The sequence below is a fragment of the Corvus moneduloides genome, chromosome 11 (assembly GCF_009650955.1).
Source record: "Corvus moneduloides isolate bCorMon1 chromosome 11, bCorMon1.pri, whole genome shotgun sequence".
NCBI classification, from domain to species: domain Eukaryota; kingdom Metazoa; phylum Chordata; class Aves; order Passeriformes; family Corvidae; genus Corvus; species Corvus moneduloides.
The window spans coordinates 11,968,389-11,988,706 of record NC_045486.1 but is presented as its reverse complement, the minus strand read 5'-3'; the positions used below and the strand labels follow the sequence as shown (position 1 = coordinate 11,988,706).

Here is a 20,318-nt window from a genome sequence, read left to right as displayed (position 1 = left end):
TATCACTTTTTGTTTATTTATTTATTTATTTATTTTTGTGGTTGTTCATTTTGGATGCAAGAGTTGGCCTGGGTGGGTGTGTGACTCTAAAAGGTAAAGCTGCAGGAGTCAGGTGAGGGGATTAGGAAGCTGTTAAAAGATAAAATTGTTCTGAAGCTGAGTTTCTCTCTGAGATCTCCCTACAGTTTTCAGAACTGTTTCTGAAGCTGCTTACTGATGACTCTGTTGCTTTGCACGTTGTGCTGAGAGGACTGCATTGCTTTGTGCTGTTATCAAGGAGTGCGTAAAGAAGGTCAGCATCTTATCCTGGTGGAGATCAGCCTTGAATCCAAGGCAGCTTTCTAATGGAGAAACTGCCAAAGAGATTTGCTCCATGTGGGACTTACTATGTAAGAGTTTCATTTAATGGTCCTAAGATCTTTAAACTTAATGGACATGAGTGTTTAAGGTGATTATGTTAGAGAAACCAGCCAGCAGTTAAGTATCCTCCTGGCTGAACATGGAATAGGAAACCACACTGACTCAGTGAGGGTAGGGGAAGAAAGTTCATGAATGGATTGTCTGCTAGGAACAGGGAATTTATGGCTTGCTTTCAGTACTCATGGAAATGAAGGTTTTATTGAATTGCACAAGATTTTATGAGGCTGATGGCCTCATAGTTAGAATGGCAAGATTAACTGGAACCTAGATAAACTTCCTTTTTTGTTTGTTTATGTAAATCTGGAAAGTTTATAAATTAGTTATGTGATGATACTTGAGTTTGTTAATCTGGAAGTCTACTGTGAGGCCTTGGGTATTTCAACAGAGGACTGTGCCCAGGAGACACAGGTCTGAAACAGTTATTATATGGACAGTTGTGAAGCCAAAGGAGAAGCGTAAAGACATCATAGTTTTCAAACAAAATTGCTCTGGGATTTCTCCTATCATTAGATTAGATAAATGATTAATTTAGTGTTGAAATTAAGAGCCTCTCCAATAGGGATTTAAGAGTTTTCAGGAATAGGAGATTGATTATTGCTGAAAGCTCATCCATAGCCTTACCTCAACATAGTGCTTTTGTGCCCTGCAATGATGATACCTTCACCAAAATGATTTGACTCTGTCCCAGTCCTGTTCTTCCCTTGGGGCTTGGTTTATGCTAGTTGTTCCTTCTCTGTCTGCACTGAGTCTGTTTCATAATCTTTAAATAAAGAGATGGGTTATTAGTCAAAGCTTTTCTGTTTCTCACTTTTATAAAGTTGCTCTTAGTAGGAAATTGAAATATTCTCTAAGAGATTATAATGCATGAGTTTCCTCAAAGTTATTTCAAAAGAGGGTAAAAGTATATGAGTGAATTTTGACTTTGTGACATTTTACATGGTGTGCATTTTACTGAAAAAAAAAGTTTCTGATTATTTTCAGTTCTGCTTCACAAAGTTTTTCATTCGTTACCTTAGCATGTAAACATTTTCCTTATGAATTCTGGAAGACCTATTGTTGAAGAACTACTTGTACCAGTGCATGGATTTCCTAGCAACATACATTCCCCTACTGCTTTAGGAATATGGTATGTGGAGATAGAAGTTGAATATGTGCAGTGGATTTGCATAAATTTTCCAATTGGGACAGATTATTCTTTTTTGAACCAAATTTTAAATCTTGAAAATTTATTAGATTGTGTGCTTCATCCAAGCCATCCATTTCTGAAGTTCAGTTCTTGGGGATTACTAAGATGCTGCTTCTAAATAAGATTTTTGTTTTGCCCAGTTAGTAAAATGATGTTCCGATCTAATGTTCACAGTATTGTGTTTCCTCTCATGCGTGATGAGAGATGGCTGATGAATTACTCCAATGAACTGAGATTGCAGTTCTTTAGCGCTGAATAACTGGTGTCTCTTCAAAATTGCAGGAGCATTTCTTCACCGATACGTTGGTAGAACTTGGGCATTTATAAAATAAGATCTGAATAGCAAGGACTGGAATAGCAAAGGAAGAGGTGCCAAAGACTCCATGTAGTCTGTTAGGGATGTTTCTGTTGCTATCGATTTTTACATGGAAAGCACTTGTTTTCTGTGGTAATGTTGCCTTTATAAAGCCCTTAGATCAGGATTTGTTGGCAGGCCAAATCCAGATTGTTTTCAAAAGCGTGGATATTTGTGCAGCTGTTAAAACAAACCTCAGTCATACTTTGTGCATCAGAGGACATGAAATATTTCAGTTCGCAGCTCTTTATCGTGGAGAATACAGTGAAAATAAAAGCAGATCTATGCCCTCACACTGGGAATTGCATATTCCAATGTGTACTATGCTGGAATCAAGGTTTCTCCAGGTTTCATAGTATTTTAGTGTGTATTTACAAATAATGGCAGATCCACACTAAAATCCAGAACTTTTTGTGCCTTTGGTCTTCCCCTCCCTCCCCTTGGCTTGAGTTGGGAAAGGTATCATGAATATTAATTAATGACCCACCTTAGCCTATTCCTGCTGTGTTTTTCTGCCTCTGTCTTCAACTTGTGTGTGCTGTAGTGTGCTGGTGGTAAGGGCATAGGGTTGATCTGCAAAGGACTGAGGTTAAAGCTGTCTGGGGAAGCTTTCCAGAAAGAGTGGCAAATTAAAGATGTCAGAAGCAATAATGCCTGAGAAACCACTTGTTACCAGCAAATTAATGACTTGTTTGCTAATTAGCAGCCTAAGGCAAAGTTGAGGTAACACACTAACAATCTGGTCATTAATTCAGTTGCAACTGATTTCAAGGGCAGAGTTGCTATTTTGAACAGTAATTGTATTCCTGATTCTGGATTATACACGCTGTGTCCTTACTCTTGAGTCACAGTCTCCTCCTGGAGTGAGGGAGGGATGGTAGAAGACACCAAAGGCAAGTATCAGTGGGGGAAATTCGAGGAAATAGTTTGTTTTGTAGGTCAGAACTTCTATATTTTTGTCTTCTGAGGAAATAAGGACTGTGGTAGGACTGCTATGGACACCCTGCATCATGGTGATTCATCTGCACAGAGGAAGCTGGTGGTATTTAATGCTGAGCTGATGAGAGACTGAAGTCCTTTTCTCCTTACAGAAGAAGAGAAAAACCATCTCTGCCATCAAATCAGGCTTCAATGACTTTATTTTACTATTTATTTATTTGGTGTGATTTTGACTGTTCATGAAGTTACTCTGATAAAACGGGTTTCTAGGCTATGGGATATTCAGCCTATTGTGAGAGACCCCTGCTGGGTTTGGTTCTTTCTATACTTGCCTTTTTCTTGTTAGTCCTGGCAGGGTCTCTTGCTTGCATGTCTGGGACATAGACATACCATACCAACTACAATTCAAACTAATTTGACCCAAAAAACTGGCATTTGGAAGGCAGGAGCTCTTGTTCAGGGATGAATATTGTTTCCTTGGAGACAGCTGGTCAGTGTTGTGCTGACTGCAGGAGCCACCAGCAGCACACTGGAGCAGCCTCAGTAGGCACAGACTTGCTTCACCTGAGACATTTCACCTGCTCTTCTCCAGACTCAGAACCATGTTATCGAAATTGTTTTCTATAAGGATTTGTTCGATTTTCTGAGGACTTCTTGAATTTACAGTATTTACTTATAAACAAAAACAAACAAACAAAAACCCCCAACCTCACCCCAAAACCAGACTTTGAAGACTTTTTCTGTGTGTTTGCTTTGAAAGCACCATTACTGATGTTCTCTGAGGGATAAGTAGCTGCTTAATGGGGATCTTTGCTTAGTCAGTGCTCAGAATTACACAGCTTGGTGAAAGGGGGCACTGTGGTTTTGAAGATTAGAGAATGTGGGCAGAAGGGGAATTTTTAATAAGGTGAATGTTTAGCTTCAGATCCCACCTGAACTTTAACACTGGCAGCTTCAATCTCCTCTCTAAATTTGTTTTGGCGTCTTTAGCAGGATATGCCACTCTGTCAGTGCAGAATATATTAATGGACTCATATTTTTGTCCATCACTGGTAGACCTTTGTGTAGCATGAAGTAAACTGTAGGAACCTAGTGCAATGCTCAGGGGCATTTTGGAGAAGCAACTGCTGTTCAAATGAGTAGTTAGGGTTTTCTTTTAAAAAAGAACATTTCATTTGCAGTGTGACATTATTATAAGATCATCTCACATAGGAGAAATTTACTGAACCTGCTGTCCCTCACGTCTTGTGGTTATATGTAATCAGCATATCACATCTTCAGTTACTTTATTTAGAAAACTGAAAACTTTCTGTGGAGGTATTTAATAGACCAGCAGTTCCCTGACTAATTCCCAAACATTATAGCACTGGCACAACCCATATATTCTTAGGGCTTGTGCTGCATATCTTCTACAGACTGCATGCCTTCCCTTCCTGACCTGAGATCTTAACCAGTTTTTAGATTATGTTTTTTATCTGAAGAAAGAAAATCCCTATTCGGGTCACTTGTTGGGCTGTGTGTTGTTTTCAGATTCAGTTATTGCTTGCTATATTGCTTTTCTGCCTTGTGGGAGCTGAGCCAGCTTCCTTTCTGATTCAGAGAACTCCTTCCAGCAACAAGATTCTGACTCATTCCTGCTTGGCTTCCACAGACCGTTTTGCTGCTAACTTTAGGCTCTTCATCTTTGCTAGTCAACTTTTAGTAGCTTGGCATATTTGGGAAAAAATGGTGCATGGCTTTGTGGGCAGGAGATCCAGTTCTGTTAACTTCTGTATCTCTTGGCAAGTGAAGGAAGAGGCAGTAGTTTTCCTTTCATCTTCCAAACTGGCAGTTTCTCATAGCTCAGTACTCTACCATCATAATCAGTAAAGAATTTACATCCAAATGTATATTGGAATTATCCACTTGTGGGGAGAAGTCTCTCATTATTCTAAACCACTTGCCATCTGCCATGCAGAATGCTAATAGAGGTGATTAGTTATTGCATTTGCAGGTTCAGTAGGATAAGGATAATTTAATTTTATATGGTTTAGTACAGTTTTTTGCATATTGCTGCCCTTCTGCTCCCCCAGAGACCCACAGCCCACCACCACAACCCCAGTGCCCGCAGCTTATGGGGTCTAAGGAAGCCAGTCAAATTTGGTTGAAACTGCACTTGGCAAAGCACAATGAAGTGTAAGTCAAAGTCTTTCAGGGAGACCCATTGGTCAGATGGGAAATGACCACTTGTGTGTGAGGATAAACCATGTAGGAGGACAGGGGAGTTTGTGATACACTGGAGTAAGTCAGATGGAGAGCTGGAACCAGCATTGCATGGGTCACACAACCTCTTTGCATCAATTTCATGACTGAAATGAAGAAGTTGTTGATTTCCAAAATTAGAGGTTGTTACAGAAAACTGCTAGATTTTAGTTACTTTTGACATGAATCTGTATGTTTTAGAGTTTGGAGGTTGTTTTGGTTTTGGTTTTGGTTTGGTTTGGTTTTTTGGGTTTTTTTTTTGTTGTTTGGTGAATGGAATATGGGTTGGGCAGACTGTTTCTACTGAATGCAGTACAGTGACACAGCAAGTGGCTGACATTTGAGACTTGGACTTTTGTGGTAACTTTTGTTCTCAGTGATAGAATCTAATTACTTACACAGAGGAAAATTTCAGACCTGCTTCTGTGTATCTGTGATCTGTATCTGTCCTGGGAAGGGCAGAGGTGCAGTGAGTGCATGAACTACAGTGGGGAATTGGTAGCAGTTTCAAACAAGCTGTCAAAACAGGAATTGAGACTGGGAAGTACCTGAGTGACAAATTTTGTAGGATCACAGAGTCACCCAGAAGCTCACAGTACTTTAAAATATTCATTCATTAGGCACTCCATGAACAAGGTGTGGAAAAATAGAATCTGGTGACCTGTTATTGAAATGCAGCTGTCAAGGGGGAGAGAGGGGAAATACTGCAGGTGGGCAGGAGTGTGCTGACAGTGTGACAAGGCATATGAGAAGGATTTAGACAGGAGTACAGTGGCTTCAGCTGAAATTTGGAGGTAGCACCCCTGTTCTTGTGAAAATTGTCACGAGGTTTCACCTTTTCTTTTAGTCTGTCCCCTCTTGCTCTAAACAGTATGTTACTTCTGCAAGTCTTCTATTCCACCTGGATCAGTGGCAAAGCCTGATGAGCAGTATTTTGAGTACTTGAGGCTGATCAGAAATACCCTTCCTGATCACATTAGTTTAGGCTCATGAGACATGCAGTTTGTTTACACTGTGCTAGGTTATGTAGCTTAAACATTACTGATTTTTTAGTAGGCATTTGGATAATCTTTTAAGCTTCTTCCATCTCTTATTTCTCCTGCCAAACAGCTGCAACACGACTGTTACCTCTTCCATTCAAACTATGTTACCAAGCTGACGTGCAGGATCATGGAATCCCATAGCTTGTAGTGAGGGCACAGTGTTTGGTTTGTGACAGTGCAGCATCCTGCAGCCTATGCTGAAAGTTAGCTTGCCTGCCTGTTTGTTCTGTGCTTGATGAGTTTGTTATATGTGAATGAAATGCTTCAATTGTGTTTAATTTTCTGCTGTAAATGTCAAGGATGCAATAATGAGAGAGAATGAAACCTTTCTATGTGCTGTGTATTGCATCTGTCTGGAGTCATTTTTCTGACATGTTAGAGAAGCCATCAGAGCCAACTGCTACTCAAGGGAGGATGCAGTTACAGGTCAGTTAACCACCTATTGAGTTTTATATATGTACAGTGCAGCCTGGCAGCACACCCCGTTTATGTGACCAAAGCATCACTGGGCTTAGTCTGAGACGTGTGTAATGGACCCTGGATATATAAACATACTAACCAACTATACAACGCGGCTGATTCCTTCCCAACACGCAGAAACTGCTGCTGTGTGCCCTGGGATTTACTGGCAGTGCTGCCTGTGCATCTCATTGATGATGTCTGGGGCTGTCTGTGCTGTAGTGACAGTGGTGACTAATGTGGTTTGCTCAAGTTGGTTCAGACACTGGTCTTAGTCAAATAATGCAGCAAAAAGCAGCTAATCCAGTTACTGGATTTTGTAGCCCACAAGAAATTCCAGGTTGCTGCCCCATTTAGGTTGCTGCTTGCAGCTGTGTGCTACTCTTAAGTTGGCTTGTATGAGGGATCCTGCATGTCTTTGTTTATCATGTTCCGAGCAGGGTATCAAAGTGTCTGGGTTTAGATACCATCAGCCTCTGTCTTGAGTTTTTTGTTCAGCTTGAATGGTTTCCCAGAGTAAAATGTAAAAAGAAGATCTTGCTCTTAACTCCATCTGGAATTGCTGTTCTTCCTGGTAAAGCCAAGTGATGGTGTGCTCCTCACTGTGGAGTTACTAATTTTGCACTAGTCTAAAGAGCTGCCAAGTTCTAAAGCATTAAAGTTGCACCTCTGCTTCAGTAGTCTGATCTTTCAGTTGGGTGGAAGGACCAGCAAATACATAGACCTCTTGCAGCTTTCCCTTGCTTTCCAATACTGAGTCCATAATTCTTTCAAAAAGAGAACCTGTCAGCAGCACCTAAATAGTAGCCATTGTGCTGTGTTTGAAACCTTCTGTCTCTGGGTCTGTATCCTGATGATACAGCCTTAATTGCTTTTTGCAGTGAGTTTGGGTGTTTGTCTTCGGAAACTGTGTTGCTTCTTGATTAATTGATGGACGTTTAGACCGGCACATTTCCTACTAGTGCAGTGCTTATGATAGAAATTCTCAAAGAACCTTGCTTTAACCTCCCAGGCACTTTGTACTTCTTCATGGGGTTTATATCCATGTAGGAATGAATTTACCAAGACAAATGAATGTAGTTATTGACTGAAGCAGCGGTTACCTGCCGCTATTGAACAGTTAGGAGAGGGTTAAGAAGAAAACCTCTTCTGAGCCACTAGATTGGCCCTGACTAAGATGAATGTCTAATTCACTCCCAGCGTCCTTACTGCTGCCAGTAATAAAAAGCTTGCTTCACATATTCACCCTACTGCAGACGTTTCTCTTAAATTAAATATCAAGAGGACATATAATAGCACGATTCCACGCCAAGCCAATATTATCAGATTGATGTCAGCAGTGATAATAGAAGAAGGATAAGTTGATGAGATTTCATTTATTAAATAAAGGGAATATGCAGTGATAGAAAGGATTTGGTAACTCTCGGTGTCAAAATGCAGCCAGATTGTGCTCATTCTGTCTTACCTCAAGGGATAGCAGGGAGAAGGATGCCCTTTGTTTCATTTTAAGAAAACCTCTCGGTTCTTTTCCAGACAAAGACCTGATTTAAATCCCTCCATGGGAGGGGGAGAGGAAGTTCTGAAATCATGGATTTCATGTGTGTGTAGCCTTCCTGCCCATTGCACAGCAGCAAGGCAAAGGTTTCTTTCCTCTCTGTGATAGGGAAGGCGCTGCTAATGAGTTTCATTTCTAAATTCATCTTTTCCTTTTTCCAACGTGTCATCCTTTCTCCTTTCCTCCTCCTTTAAATAGATGAGAGTGTGTGTTTTGGTTTAATCTTTCATATTCTGTATGTCCTGCATTTATTTATTTCCAAGGTATTGTTAGAGCTTGTCTTCCATACTTCTGTCTGCAGATATTGTGTTATTGCTTCCCAGCCCAGCCTTTCTCTCCTGCCTTTTTCCTAGCTGCTGTAAATGAGCCTCTTACACCTGTTTTGATAGTAGTCGTAGCAGTTGCAACATATTTTATTTTAGACAGAGGCCAACTGTCTACCTCATTTGGTGGTGACGTATTGTGCTTAAAACTGTGACCCACTTTAGGAGAAAGGTCAAAGCATACAAGTCTTTGGTTAGCTGTGTATACAAACCTCATCCCTTCCCTACCATTTTCCTTCCCTCTCATATGAGAAATAATGGTAAAAACCCTCAAACAACGACACATCAGGAGCAGTGTGGTTGGGTGTCCAGAAGATGAATTTTTCTAAAGATTAGTTAGTGCCAAGAGCCTTGATCTGGGCTGAGGGTGAAGGCAGATAGCTGATGAAAGTCCACCTCCTTTGGAACTCAATCCACAATGTCATTGCACTCTACAGATGTGTTTGTAGTTGGATGCTGGTTGTTTAATTCCTTTTTGTCTCAGGTATGTATGAGGAAAGACAGACACCTGTGAGGGGCAGCTGTTGAATGTGTGTAGGGCTGCAGTTCCCACTGTGTGGAAATGCTGCAACCTGAAGCTGAGACTTAATGGGAGCAGGAGAGTGACGTCCCTTTGATTCAGACTGGGCAGGCGCTGTGATTGCTGTGTAAGGAAGAAAGCACCTCAGGCAACTGTTCACCAGAGCACTTCAGATACCTCTTCCCAGTCCAGATGGGTACCAGAACTAATCTGCTGGATATGGATAACTTGTGTACTCCCAGACTCCGCAGTAACTTGCATTGATAATTACCTAAACCGACTTTGCAATTTGTTGATTAGCATATCTAAGTCTGTTTTGAGAAGCTGGTGCAATTGATGCATAACCACAGGTTGAGATTTTATTTTGAAGCAATAAAGGAGAATAATCTTGTTATGATTTTGGGTACGCGGTACCAAATAAATCCTCCCTGTGTTGTGGGAAGTGGTGTGTAGGAATGCTGATTTAGATGCTTGCTGGGCAATGCATACCAGCCTGTGCTGATTGATCCCCTGCCTTTGGTAGGCTTTAGGCAACAATACTCACTCTTGTGGCTTCTTGCTCACCACTGTGTGGCTTTTAGATAGCCCTGTGGGCTGAGCACCAAGGGGTCAGCTAAGGAAGAGGGCCACAGGCTTTGCAGCCCTGTCTGAGCCCACAGGTGGGTCCTAACTTTATGTTTACTCTAGGCAGTGGAGACATAGTGTGCTAGTTTGAAAACAAACCAGTGGGAGGCACCAAGTCAGAATAACAATTTAATGGAAATTAAAGAAAAGGAGAAAAAAAAAGGTAAAAGAAAACACTGTCAAACTGACAGAGTCAAGGTACAACCTGACACCCTGTTAGGCAGGGTGGTGGTAGCAGTCTGGTAGAATGGTGGCTGCAGTCCTCTGAAGCAGTGATCCTGTAGTGAAACAGTCTGCTCTTCCTCTGGAAGTCCAGTGGTGGCTGTGTAGCTCCTGTCCTCTGGAAATCCAGTGGGAAGCCCGTGTCTCTGGTGTTCAGCCTCAGCTTATATCCACGATGGGATGCTTGGTTCCTCCCTCTGGGTGGAGCATCTCACAATGGGGTGATGAGTCATGAGGCTGAGTGTTGATTAGGCTCATTAACAGAAGATAGTTCGGAGGGAGTTATCTCTGAGTCATGTGGCAGGACAATGATGGGCCATTAACAGCAAGATAGTCTGGGGGGAGGAGGCAAGGAAACACTGCCCCACCTGGTTTCAACAGCTCATGGGGATGGTGATAGAATACACTGCAACCCAGGACACATAGGAAGGACAGTGATCTAAAGCAAAGCACAATTCCTGTAGCTCTCCCTGCTGACAATGACAACCTCAATCATATTTCTAAATATTTCTGAGATGTTCATACCGTGTTGTTCAGCTCAGACAAATACAAACTGGTTTGTGGTATGCTGTACCTTTTAGCTCTTCCAGGTTTCTATATGAAAATTACAAAATGCCCTTCAGTTTAACATCACTGAGTTTAAAAAACCTAATTTTAAAAGTCTTAACTTTTTCAATGAATTGAGGGATTTGGTGGTATTTCCTGACCTGGTATTGTTTGGTATCATTTCCACAGTCTCACTGATTTGATTAGAGTGATATTAAAGTTAGTGACAAAGCAAAATGCCAACATTATGAGTTTCTGAGGCTCTCTCTGGGTTCTTTTCTATCCCAAAATTTGAAGATTTTTTTTTTTTAAGAATATGGATTTTCGAGGCTTTAAAGGTGATTTGCTATATAACATAGAAATTAGAAATGAACGCTAGCCTTTAGAGACTGTGCATGGAATAAGTTTCTTCTAAAAGCTGTAAGATTAGTAGAGGTGGAAAAAGAAGTCGCTATAGTATCTTTGATGGTTTCTGATCCAAATCTCCGTGTTGTAGAGTGTGGCTGTCATACTGATAAATTCCTACTCTGTCCGTATATGTTGGCAGTAAGACTGAGGACTGAAGAAGTATTAATTAGAGTAAATCTCAACCAAATTATTCTGAGAGTGCACCCAGGTTGCTGATATGGAAAAGACAAAATTATTGTTCATTTGATCCTTCTGCCTCTTTCCTGAGCACCTTACACAGATGTGCATGATTTGGGACCTCATATCTGAGCTCTCCAAAAGCTTTTAGAAGATCTTGGTTTAAGATTTCCTGTTTCTTAGAAATCTGTTCCACCTGAGAGACTGTGACGTGCCCAGGGATAGGTCATGTTTTCTCTCTCTCTCTGCCTTGCTATGCAGCCCTTTTGCTGAATGAGCTACTGTGGAAATTAATACATCATAGCATGGCATAATTGCCTGCCTGTAGCATCAAGTGCTTTGGAAGGAAGAGGTGTATTTGATATTTGGGCACAGATCTCTAAGCATATTGGGGCAGGAAAAGCAAGGAATTAAATGGATTTATGGTTTAGGAGACGCCATCTGAGGATTGCTACACCTAAGCATATGTTCTCTTATTCTCTGGTAAAACATACCATGGCCATGGTGCTGCGAATTCCTGCAATTTGTGTCTGCCTGTCTGTGCAGCTGATGTCACTGTTGTTACTGTGTTTGTGCCATTGTTGCTGGGATTGTTTTACAACGACCTTCCCCTTTATTGGTACTGTTGCTGATGATGTGCCATATGTACACATGCACATTAGAGTAAAAGAACATCATCCTTAATTGTTCTTGGGTAGCTGTCAATGCCATTTACAGAGTATGAGTACTAATTGCTGCAGAAATACAAAGAAACAGATATCTGGTCTTGCTATTATTCTGGTTTTTTTTTTCTAGTCACTAGGAGAATTGCAGTGCTTCCAACCATGCTGGATTTCTTGTAGTGTTTAAATAGATGAGAATTCAATAGATCAGGGTGGCCTATTCAACAAGTCTGTTCAGTTCCTTGTCAGACTGTTACAGATCTAGTGCAGGCCCAGCCAGGATTCTTGAGTTCTGCCAAAGATTTCCAGTGTGAGTTGGGAAAATCACTGAAACTCTTGGACTTGGGGATTTTTTTTCCTCCTGACTGCAGAGGAGAGATGATGTTTTATATAAGGGTAAAACAGCCTTCCAGACCAGCTGAGAAAGATCATGTTCCTTCTTTCTGCTCAGTACCCTGGATTTTTCAACTGAAAGATGCTGTTGGTCATTTGACCCACTTTGGTGATTGCTGTTCCCACCAGTTTCTCTATTAGGACTACATGACTCCAGCATAAAATTAGTATGTGTGTTACTGGCAAAGTGGTAGTAAGTGGTTGAAAACTCCTCTTCACACATCATTCTGTGCTTGTTTTCCCTGCAGGAGGAGGAACACTGATCCTGTCTGTGCAAACCTGCAGTCTGAAATTCTGAAGTGCTACCGAGAAAACAAACGTGAAGCGCTCAAATGCTCGGAACTGGCGAAGGAATATCAGCGCTGTGTTAATGCAGCTCAGAAGGTAACAAAAGCTTCTCTGTTGTGCTACCTGGCTTTGCTGTCTTGTTTTGCATGGTGTTTTCTTCTGAGAAATGTTTTTGAGATCTGTGGTATCTGTTAGTGAAATTGCAATCTTCCTAGGAGACAAATCTTCCTTGGGATCCATTTTCCCACATTCATTCCACATTACCCAGTCACACTGTGGTATGTCCCCACTTCATTCCCATCAATGGGTCCTGTTGTACTGAGCTGCCACCACAACAGTAGAACCAATGCTCCCAGGTTTCAAAGCCAGTGAATGATTTTCCCTAGTTTTGCCTTCTTGGATATTGTATACTGCAAACAGTGGGTAAATCCATTTTGGCAATGTCCGCAACATTTTCAACAGTCTCTAAACATCCTCCTGTTATGGGACTTTGCAGTTGGAGGTCTTGCTTCTTTTCATTGCTGCATGGGGAAAGGTTCTGTACTGGGCAAAGCTGCTGTCTATTAAGAAAATTGCACACTCCTAAAAGCTGTTCATCTTGTGTGGACTCCTAAAAGCTGTTCATCTTGTGTGGGAGGCCAGGAAGCCTTACGGCTCTTCCTTCTGAGATGCAGAGTCCCAGTAGGTTCTGTTGATGCCTTAGGACAGTGGCTGCTCAGTACCTTGGAAGAATTTCTGGCTATTGAAACAAGTGAAGGGTAAAAGAAAATGAAGTATTTGGACATTACAACTAGGGTATGGTCCTGGGCCATGTGAGAATTCAGTGGGTCAGGTGTCCCTCAAGGGCAGGCTTTTCTGTTTTTTGGTTTTTTCCTTTTTTTTTTGACAGTAGAAAATTCTCCAAAAGGTACTGAGAATATAGTAAAGTGGATTTGGGGGAAAGGATGGTAATAGAAAACTGAGACTTCTCTCATGGGATTACTAAAGCACAGAGTGGAGGAGAGGTGGATATTCCATGGAAGCAGTCTTCCTCTGCATTAGCATTGTGAGGGGAAGCTGTATGCCTGATTTAAGTATAACATGAAACAAGCTGCCAGCCGGCTCCCAGAAGAAGCCCGACAGAAGGAGATGGGAAAATTGTCAGGATATATTAGACCAAATGTTGTTGCTAGTCCTAGTGGAATTTTTTTCCTTCCTGTTTACAAAGAAGGTCTTTGTATGTCTGCAAATCAGCAAGGTTAAAGCTGCCAGGGAAAGGGCTTTTCTCTGATATCTCTAAAGTCCCCAGCTCCCAAAACATGTGGTTTCTTTTTCTTCCTCAGCTTTAAAGTAAAGTGGTGCCTGTGCTGCTGCTGCACAATCTGTGCCCCTGGTTGCTGTGTGCGGAGCATTGGTGCATCTATTGCCAGCCTCTGTTATCCTCCTTGCCTCCTCTAAATCAGGCTTGTAGCCTTTTCAGTGGAGTATATCTTTAGCAAATGCATTTACCAATACATCTTTATTGCATGCAGTGCGGGCGGAATGTGATTACCAAAGAAGACAGATTGCATTAAACTTCAGCATATTTGCAAGCTGTGGCTCCAACCCGCCTGAGAAAGGGGCTGGGATGCTGCCAGCCATGAGCCCCAGCTCAACATTATTAAAGAGTAAGTTGGAAGCTAAATGACTGGTAACAGCAGAGGGCAGTGAAGGATCCCAATAACTTGGATCTTTTTTGGATTTGGTGGAGGTTTTGGTAGGTTTTCTTTATATGCCAAAAACTGGGGGTTGTCTTTGTTCCCAGAGTCTTCAATGAACTTCTTCCCCACTGTTAATAGAAACTACCTGGAAGGAGAAGTGCACAGGACATTAATTTGTTGTGGATGAAGACCATGTGGCAGAAAATCTTGCTGTGTTTTAAGAAGGGGCTTGAGAGACTAAGGAATAGGTAAATAACACCTTGCAGCTAGAGGATAGGCACTAGAGGGTTCTGTAAGTACAAATTCAGATAAAACTTTTGTAAGGCAATATGTCTTCTGTAGTTTCCTTTTGCCCCAGGACAGCTGACAATTTGCCTCACTGTTCTTACTGGCTTTTCTGATTCCTGAGATACATGAAGCAATCACAAGCTGTTGTTTTATCATGTAGGATTAAAACTCCCTCCTCCCTTCCCCTTTTTAAGCTGTTATTTTTCTTTAAGTTTAAATTAGCGTCTGATACCAAATGGCTTTGTCTCACGCATTCCTTATTCAGAAAATTCAGGTCGGAGGAATGTGGGAAAGAAAGGCCAGAATCTCTTGATTTCTTGGGTATTTTTTACCTTTTTTTTAAAAAAACATAATTTGTTTTCCAGTGCAGGAGGAAATGTAATCAAAGCTGGATGTGTGACTTCAGCTCACTTGCATGCTGGTGATTTGTTCTTCTGCTTTTTACTAAAGATTTTATAAGGCTTGGTGAATATTCTTTAATGAAGCATCTGGTTCTCTGCAAGTTCCTTTTGATGGCTGGTAGAAGTGTCTCCAGGGCATGGTATACATTAGACTCAGAGAAAGCAAGCTCTAGGTTTCTAGACTGAAAATTACAGCTTAAGGTGGATGAGAATAATTCTTTGCATCTTCCCCCTTCCTGTGTTGTTTGAGACAATTCCTTTGGACACCCATTTCCCTTTGCCTGTTGTTGTGCACATCTCTGAGCCAGGAGCTGAGGTACACCCTCAGTTATTTCTGTCCATGAACAAACGGATCAGGTAATCACTCCATGAGTTTTAAAATTTCTTTTCTACTGGTTTCCTGTAAAGCCCCTCTTCCTGGAACAGGTTACTTTATTGTAGTGCATGGTAGAGATATAGCTATTGTTACCTGTTTTGTATATTTTCTGGCTGTTGGGCCATCTGTTGTAGTCAACAGAGAGAAATAGGCACATGTAGAGCACGATGCATTTCATTCTAAAAAGTCATCTGAAACAGGCCAGCTGAATTGCCAGCCAGAGGTAAGTATTTCCCTCTGCCTCTTGGGAGGCACATCCAGAGCATAGACTACAAAGTTGGTGCCTGTTCTGGCTCATGGTTATGGGAGCAGGATCCTGCTCTGGTTGTCTGCCTTTGTAGCCACTATGCTTTCAACTTGCCCTGCCTAACCTGCTCAAGAGCTTTTCTCTTCATACCATCCTGAATGTTGAATTTTGGTCGTGTCACTGTTGACTCACTGTAGCAGTGTCAGCCCCTTTAGGCGCTGGGTTCCTTGCTGCATCCCATGCTTTGCTTATGTGGAAGTTCTCTGGCTTTAGAGGGCGTCACTGTGATAGCTCCTGTTTAATTTAGGACTGTTTTATCTTTTCTGGTGGTCTGTTTCCATGGCTCTGCAGAACTTGAGCTACAGCATAAAAATCGCTGGCTTTAAATCTAATAAAAGCTGGGATAATGGGACAGCTGTAGGAGGGGCAGTTCCCATTGTGTCTTTCAAAATTGCTTGTAGTTTATTGACCACAAGTTTCCCCAAGAACTACTGCTGCTGTTAGATAATGAGAATTGAAAATTGCTGCTGCTGTTTCCCCAAGGTTTTATCTTGTGCCAGTGAGAAGCGGGTGTGGAAGGAAAAGCCGAGTGGGCAGTGCAAATCTGCATAATTTCTTAGTTTGGGTCCAGATGGAAGGGGAAAACAAATGATTTTGTTTTAAAAGGCTGAGTCCTATTAGTGAATTGCTTCCCTCCCCCGTGCAAATATGCACTCACATGCAAGCTTTTTCAGAGTGTTTGTGACCCATTCTGCTGCCCTTGCGTTCTGTTCACACCAATAGGCAAATCTGAGCTGACGGTGAATTTTAGTTGGTTACTTTGTTATGTAATTGGCGGTTATACCAGGGAATCTCCAACCAGCTGCCACTTGGAAAATGAAGCCTCCGGTGACCATACATTAATGTGATTTGAGATTTCAAACAGAACCTGCTTCCTGCAACTGCGTGCAAAAAAATGTCTGTTAGTGAAGAGCATGTATCCCTTCTTTTCAGGGCTTTCCTTACTGTCTCTAGGTGCCTGTCTTTCACAGAAGGACCAAGGTGAAATTTTCGTGCTCTAGCTGCTGGCCAAACCAAGCTATCAGGAGCTATGTACTCAGACATGTGTATTCCCTTGTCAATAGGAGCTGTATACATTGAGCTAGGAGCCATTCATAATCTGCACTCTTTCTCCCTATTCTGTGTCCTTCTTCTCACAAATCTGCTATTCATAACAGACAAAGGTAAACCTACTTCTGTCAAGGCTTTAGGGCTTGTCTACGTGAGGAAATTACAACGCAATAAACTGGTGAGTGAGTTTCTCTGTATATGAACGCTCAGGGTTTGTAATGAAAGTGCAGGGAAAATTCGCACACATTTGCTGTGAGTCACACTGCTGTGTGCAAACAAGCCCTTGCTAAATACTGATTGACTGAATTCCAGTGAAGGGAGACTTTTAACATAACCTTGAGTAGTCTGTTTTCTGCTTTGCCCTTGACTATAATAAAAAGGAATGTGGTCAATTTATTGCGTTTACATTTCCAAGTGATCTCTGCGAAAGCCCAGTACCCTTTTGGCTCGCAAAGGAAAGCATTTACAACTCTGCTGGAAGTTTGTCTCTAATCTGTGGACAGGGACTTGGATTGCTGAAAGGGTGCTGCAGGTGTTTCTGCAGTGTCCCATTCTGATGGAGCAGTTTTGCTCGAGCACTCTGGATCCTCCTGAAGTGTGGCCTGCTGGGAGCTTTCATTTCTGCAACCTGGATCTCTCTCTGCTTAAGAGAAACAGCTTTGGGATGACTTGGATGCCATGGGCTGCACTGCAGGTATCTGATCATTCTGGATCATCAGACTCTTGCTAAAGTGTTGTTTCCATTCTGAGGGATTGCAGAGTACTTTATAGATAGGTTGTGTGCTTATCACGCTAGAGAGGAGCAGCCAGTGTGTGTGGCTGGAGGAAGAAAGTTTGGACCAGGTACAGCAAGATCTGTATCTGTACTTGAGAAATGCCAGGATTTCTCCTCCCCCTGGGATTCTGCAGAGGTAGATCTTAGCTGTTGAAGCCTCATTGAGGAGGTCTATCACATGGTGTGCCAATTGAAATACAATATATCTAACTTGGAAGGTTTTAGGGTTGTTTGAGCTTTCTGGAATTCAGGTTTGTAGTTTCAGATAAATCTGTGTGTTTCCTATTTGGAGGATGCTATGCCCAGCCATCCTCAGCCAGGTATGTGCCAGTCCTGCCTACCTTTTGTCAGTCTGTCCTTGCTCAGAGCAAGCATATCTGTAAAGAGTTTGTCTTGCCTTCTCTATAAAGGAAATTCTCTCTCTCTTTTTTTTTTTTTAATATTTCTCTCTTTCAACCTTTATTTGTGCAAATGCTGTGGTGATAACACTATCAGAGGAGTTTATGACTCAATAAATGGCCCCCACAAGGGAGTCAGGGGAGAGTTGCAAGCTGCAGGCTGCTGCTGTTTGTTTAGTCGTACACACAGAGGAGCAGTGGATTAACTGTACCCAGGCATACCCTGACCTGGTATTTGCAAAGGTGAAGAGGATCTATATTTTGCTTCTAATTATGAAGGATGGAAACAGTTATTATTTTGATTTTCAAGGCAGCAGTTGTAGGTTCTGGCACGTCTTGGGTCTATACATAACACTTCATATCCTCAAGAGTTCACTGGTGGATAAACTAAAAATATAGAGCTGCCTGAAAGGACATAAACCTCCATCTTAATATATGAGGCATGTTCCAGAGTAAATGCTGGCCTACTTGAAATGGAAATGTCTGCTGCCTGTACCTGGTGTTTATGAAACTGGAGGCATAAGTTCTTTATTTACTCTGTGTCTCAGCACATCATGATGCTCTGATATTCCCCACAGCCTGGTGTGTTGTGAGCATTTATTAATCCACATGAACAAATTCCTCTCACTGCCTGCTCTTTGTACTCTCTGTAAAGCACAAACCTCCTGAAATTTATAATTTTTGAAGAAAATGAGCCGAAATTAGCTCAAAACTTGCATGGCTGGGCTTCAGGGCTCCTCTTTCAGTGGTATTTAGTCCCTATTCTGCATTGTCTTTACCTGTCCAGTTCTTGTATCCATTGCCTGGTCTGGAAGGAGGGCTTCTGACTGCATTTCTCTTCTCATAAACAGTCTGTTGTCTAACAGTTCAATGCCCAGGCTCTGTGCATTTATTTTTTGTTTCCTGTTTTTTGTTTGTTTGGGGGGTTTGACATTGTTACAGTGAGGCATAATTGCTTTTGAGTCTAATTTCTCGCTTGATGGTTCTGATTTCAGATACACTTACAGGTAAAGTTAATCTAAATATGTATGTTTTACAGATGATTTTGAAAGCAACTTCTGTAAAAGAGGGAAAGAAGTCAGTATGCCATTACAATTTCTGAAGTTGAATTATTTGGCATTTTGTTACTTCTAAAATGTGCTCTTCCTACAGTTCTTGTTTTAAAACTTAGTTTGCCTGGAAGTGTTTAAAAACAGTCTAAAATTTTTTTACAGTAGAATACTGTAAGAGTTACCTGGGTCAGGAATGAGACATCTTAGCTGACCTGACGTTCTAATGTGGTCTTTGAATGGATGTATCTGAAAAGCTTTATTAGACTTTGGTATCAAAATTTCACTCTTTGTATTCTCTCTCTTTCTTTTCAAAAACTATTTCTCTTTAGGCTTAAATTAGTGGGACTACACAGATCAAAGGTTTCTTTAGTTCTGTGCTCTCTGTATGGTGTGTTAGGCAACATTTTCCTGAGTACTGTAGCCTGTATTCAGTCAGGCTTATCTAGTATGGAAAACAGTTGCTTGGGGGTGAGAGAGTGTTGTGATACATCAGGCTGTTTTAATGCCAGATTCTTTCACAAAAGATTTGTAGCACTGTTGGCAAGTGGGAAGTGGAAATTCTTACTCAGATTAATTCCAGGAGGCTGATGACCAAGCAGTCTTGGACAGAAAGAAGTTTATTTCCAATTTTTAAACTGTGTGTTTTGCTGCTGAAGTTAGATTGAAACAGATCCACAAAAATTGCTGTTGATAGCAACTGCTGGTTAGAAGCACAAGGTCAGTGGTCAAGTGCTTTCCGACTCCCAGGAAGTTCCAAAGTAGCCCTGACTTCCATAACTTCCGTTCTAATGTTAGATCCATTCTCTGACAACTTGGCTATAACTTGGGAAACTTTATCAGTGATGCCAAAGCCTTCATGACAAAATGGGGAAACCAAAGATTTGCTATGCTCTTTGTTGGTCATAGTCTGCACAGGATGGTTTCCTGCTGTGTGCAGTTTGCAGTCTCCACACACCATCCATCAGTATTTTTGTTGCAGGTTTTAGGGCTGAATACCTTGAGGACTAGTGGGATTTAAAGCCTTCACCACTCAGCTGAATGTGTCTGTGTAGGCAACATGTGCAGGGGTTATTGTAGCAGTGGTCCCAGTCCAGTGGAAGAGTTGCTCCCAAGCAAGCAAGACTGCTCTAACTAGCCCTTCTTTGGAAGTTAGTGAATGACAGATGAGGCCTCCTATTAGTGGGAAGCCAATCCTTTTCTCATCAGAACTGTGGTGTACTGGAGGAGAAAGTTTGCAGGAGTAGCCCTGATGCTGCTTGCTAGTGTTTGTTCTCTCCACAGAGCCTCCTTGTCCAAGGCTGTGGAGCATTCATCTGTTACAAAATCCAAGCTTCGAGGGAAGGTTTCTTTCTGCATCATGCCTGCAGTAATTGTTTGTGGTTTTCACCCCTCTGTGACACTGTCTGTCTGCCCAACAGGCCTCCTTGTCTGGAGAAATTTCCTGACATACTTGTGATGCTTCCAAAACAATTTAAAGCTTTCAGTCCTAGCTAGACCTTTGCAAGACAATTGAAAAAACCTTTCTGGACAACCAGTGCTTCAAATACAGGAACAAGACACGTTGAAGACAATGTGTTACAGTGATCTGAATACAGTGTTACAGTTAGCTCTGCTGCTGATACTTCCATCTG

At 41.7% G+C, this 20,318-nt stretch overlaps 1 protein-coding gene across 3 annotated transcripts in view; it reads left to right on the top strand.

Annotated features, from left to right (window-relative positions):
- Window positions 1-20,318, top strand: part of CHCHD6 (coiled-coil-helix-coiled-coil-helix domain containing 6) — a 117,423-nt gene that overhangs the window by 61,098 nt on the left and 36,007 nt on the right. For all 3 annotated transcript variants that reach the window (XM_032120444.1, XM_032120443.1, XM_032120442.1), the window contains one exon: window positions 12,322-12,457. In XM_032120444.1, the coding sequence (XP_031976335.1) occupies window positions 12,322-12,457 (136 nt within the window). The remainder of the gene's footprint in view (window positions 1-12,321; window positions 12,458-20,318) is intronic.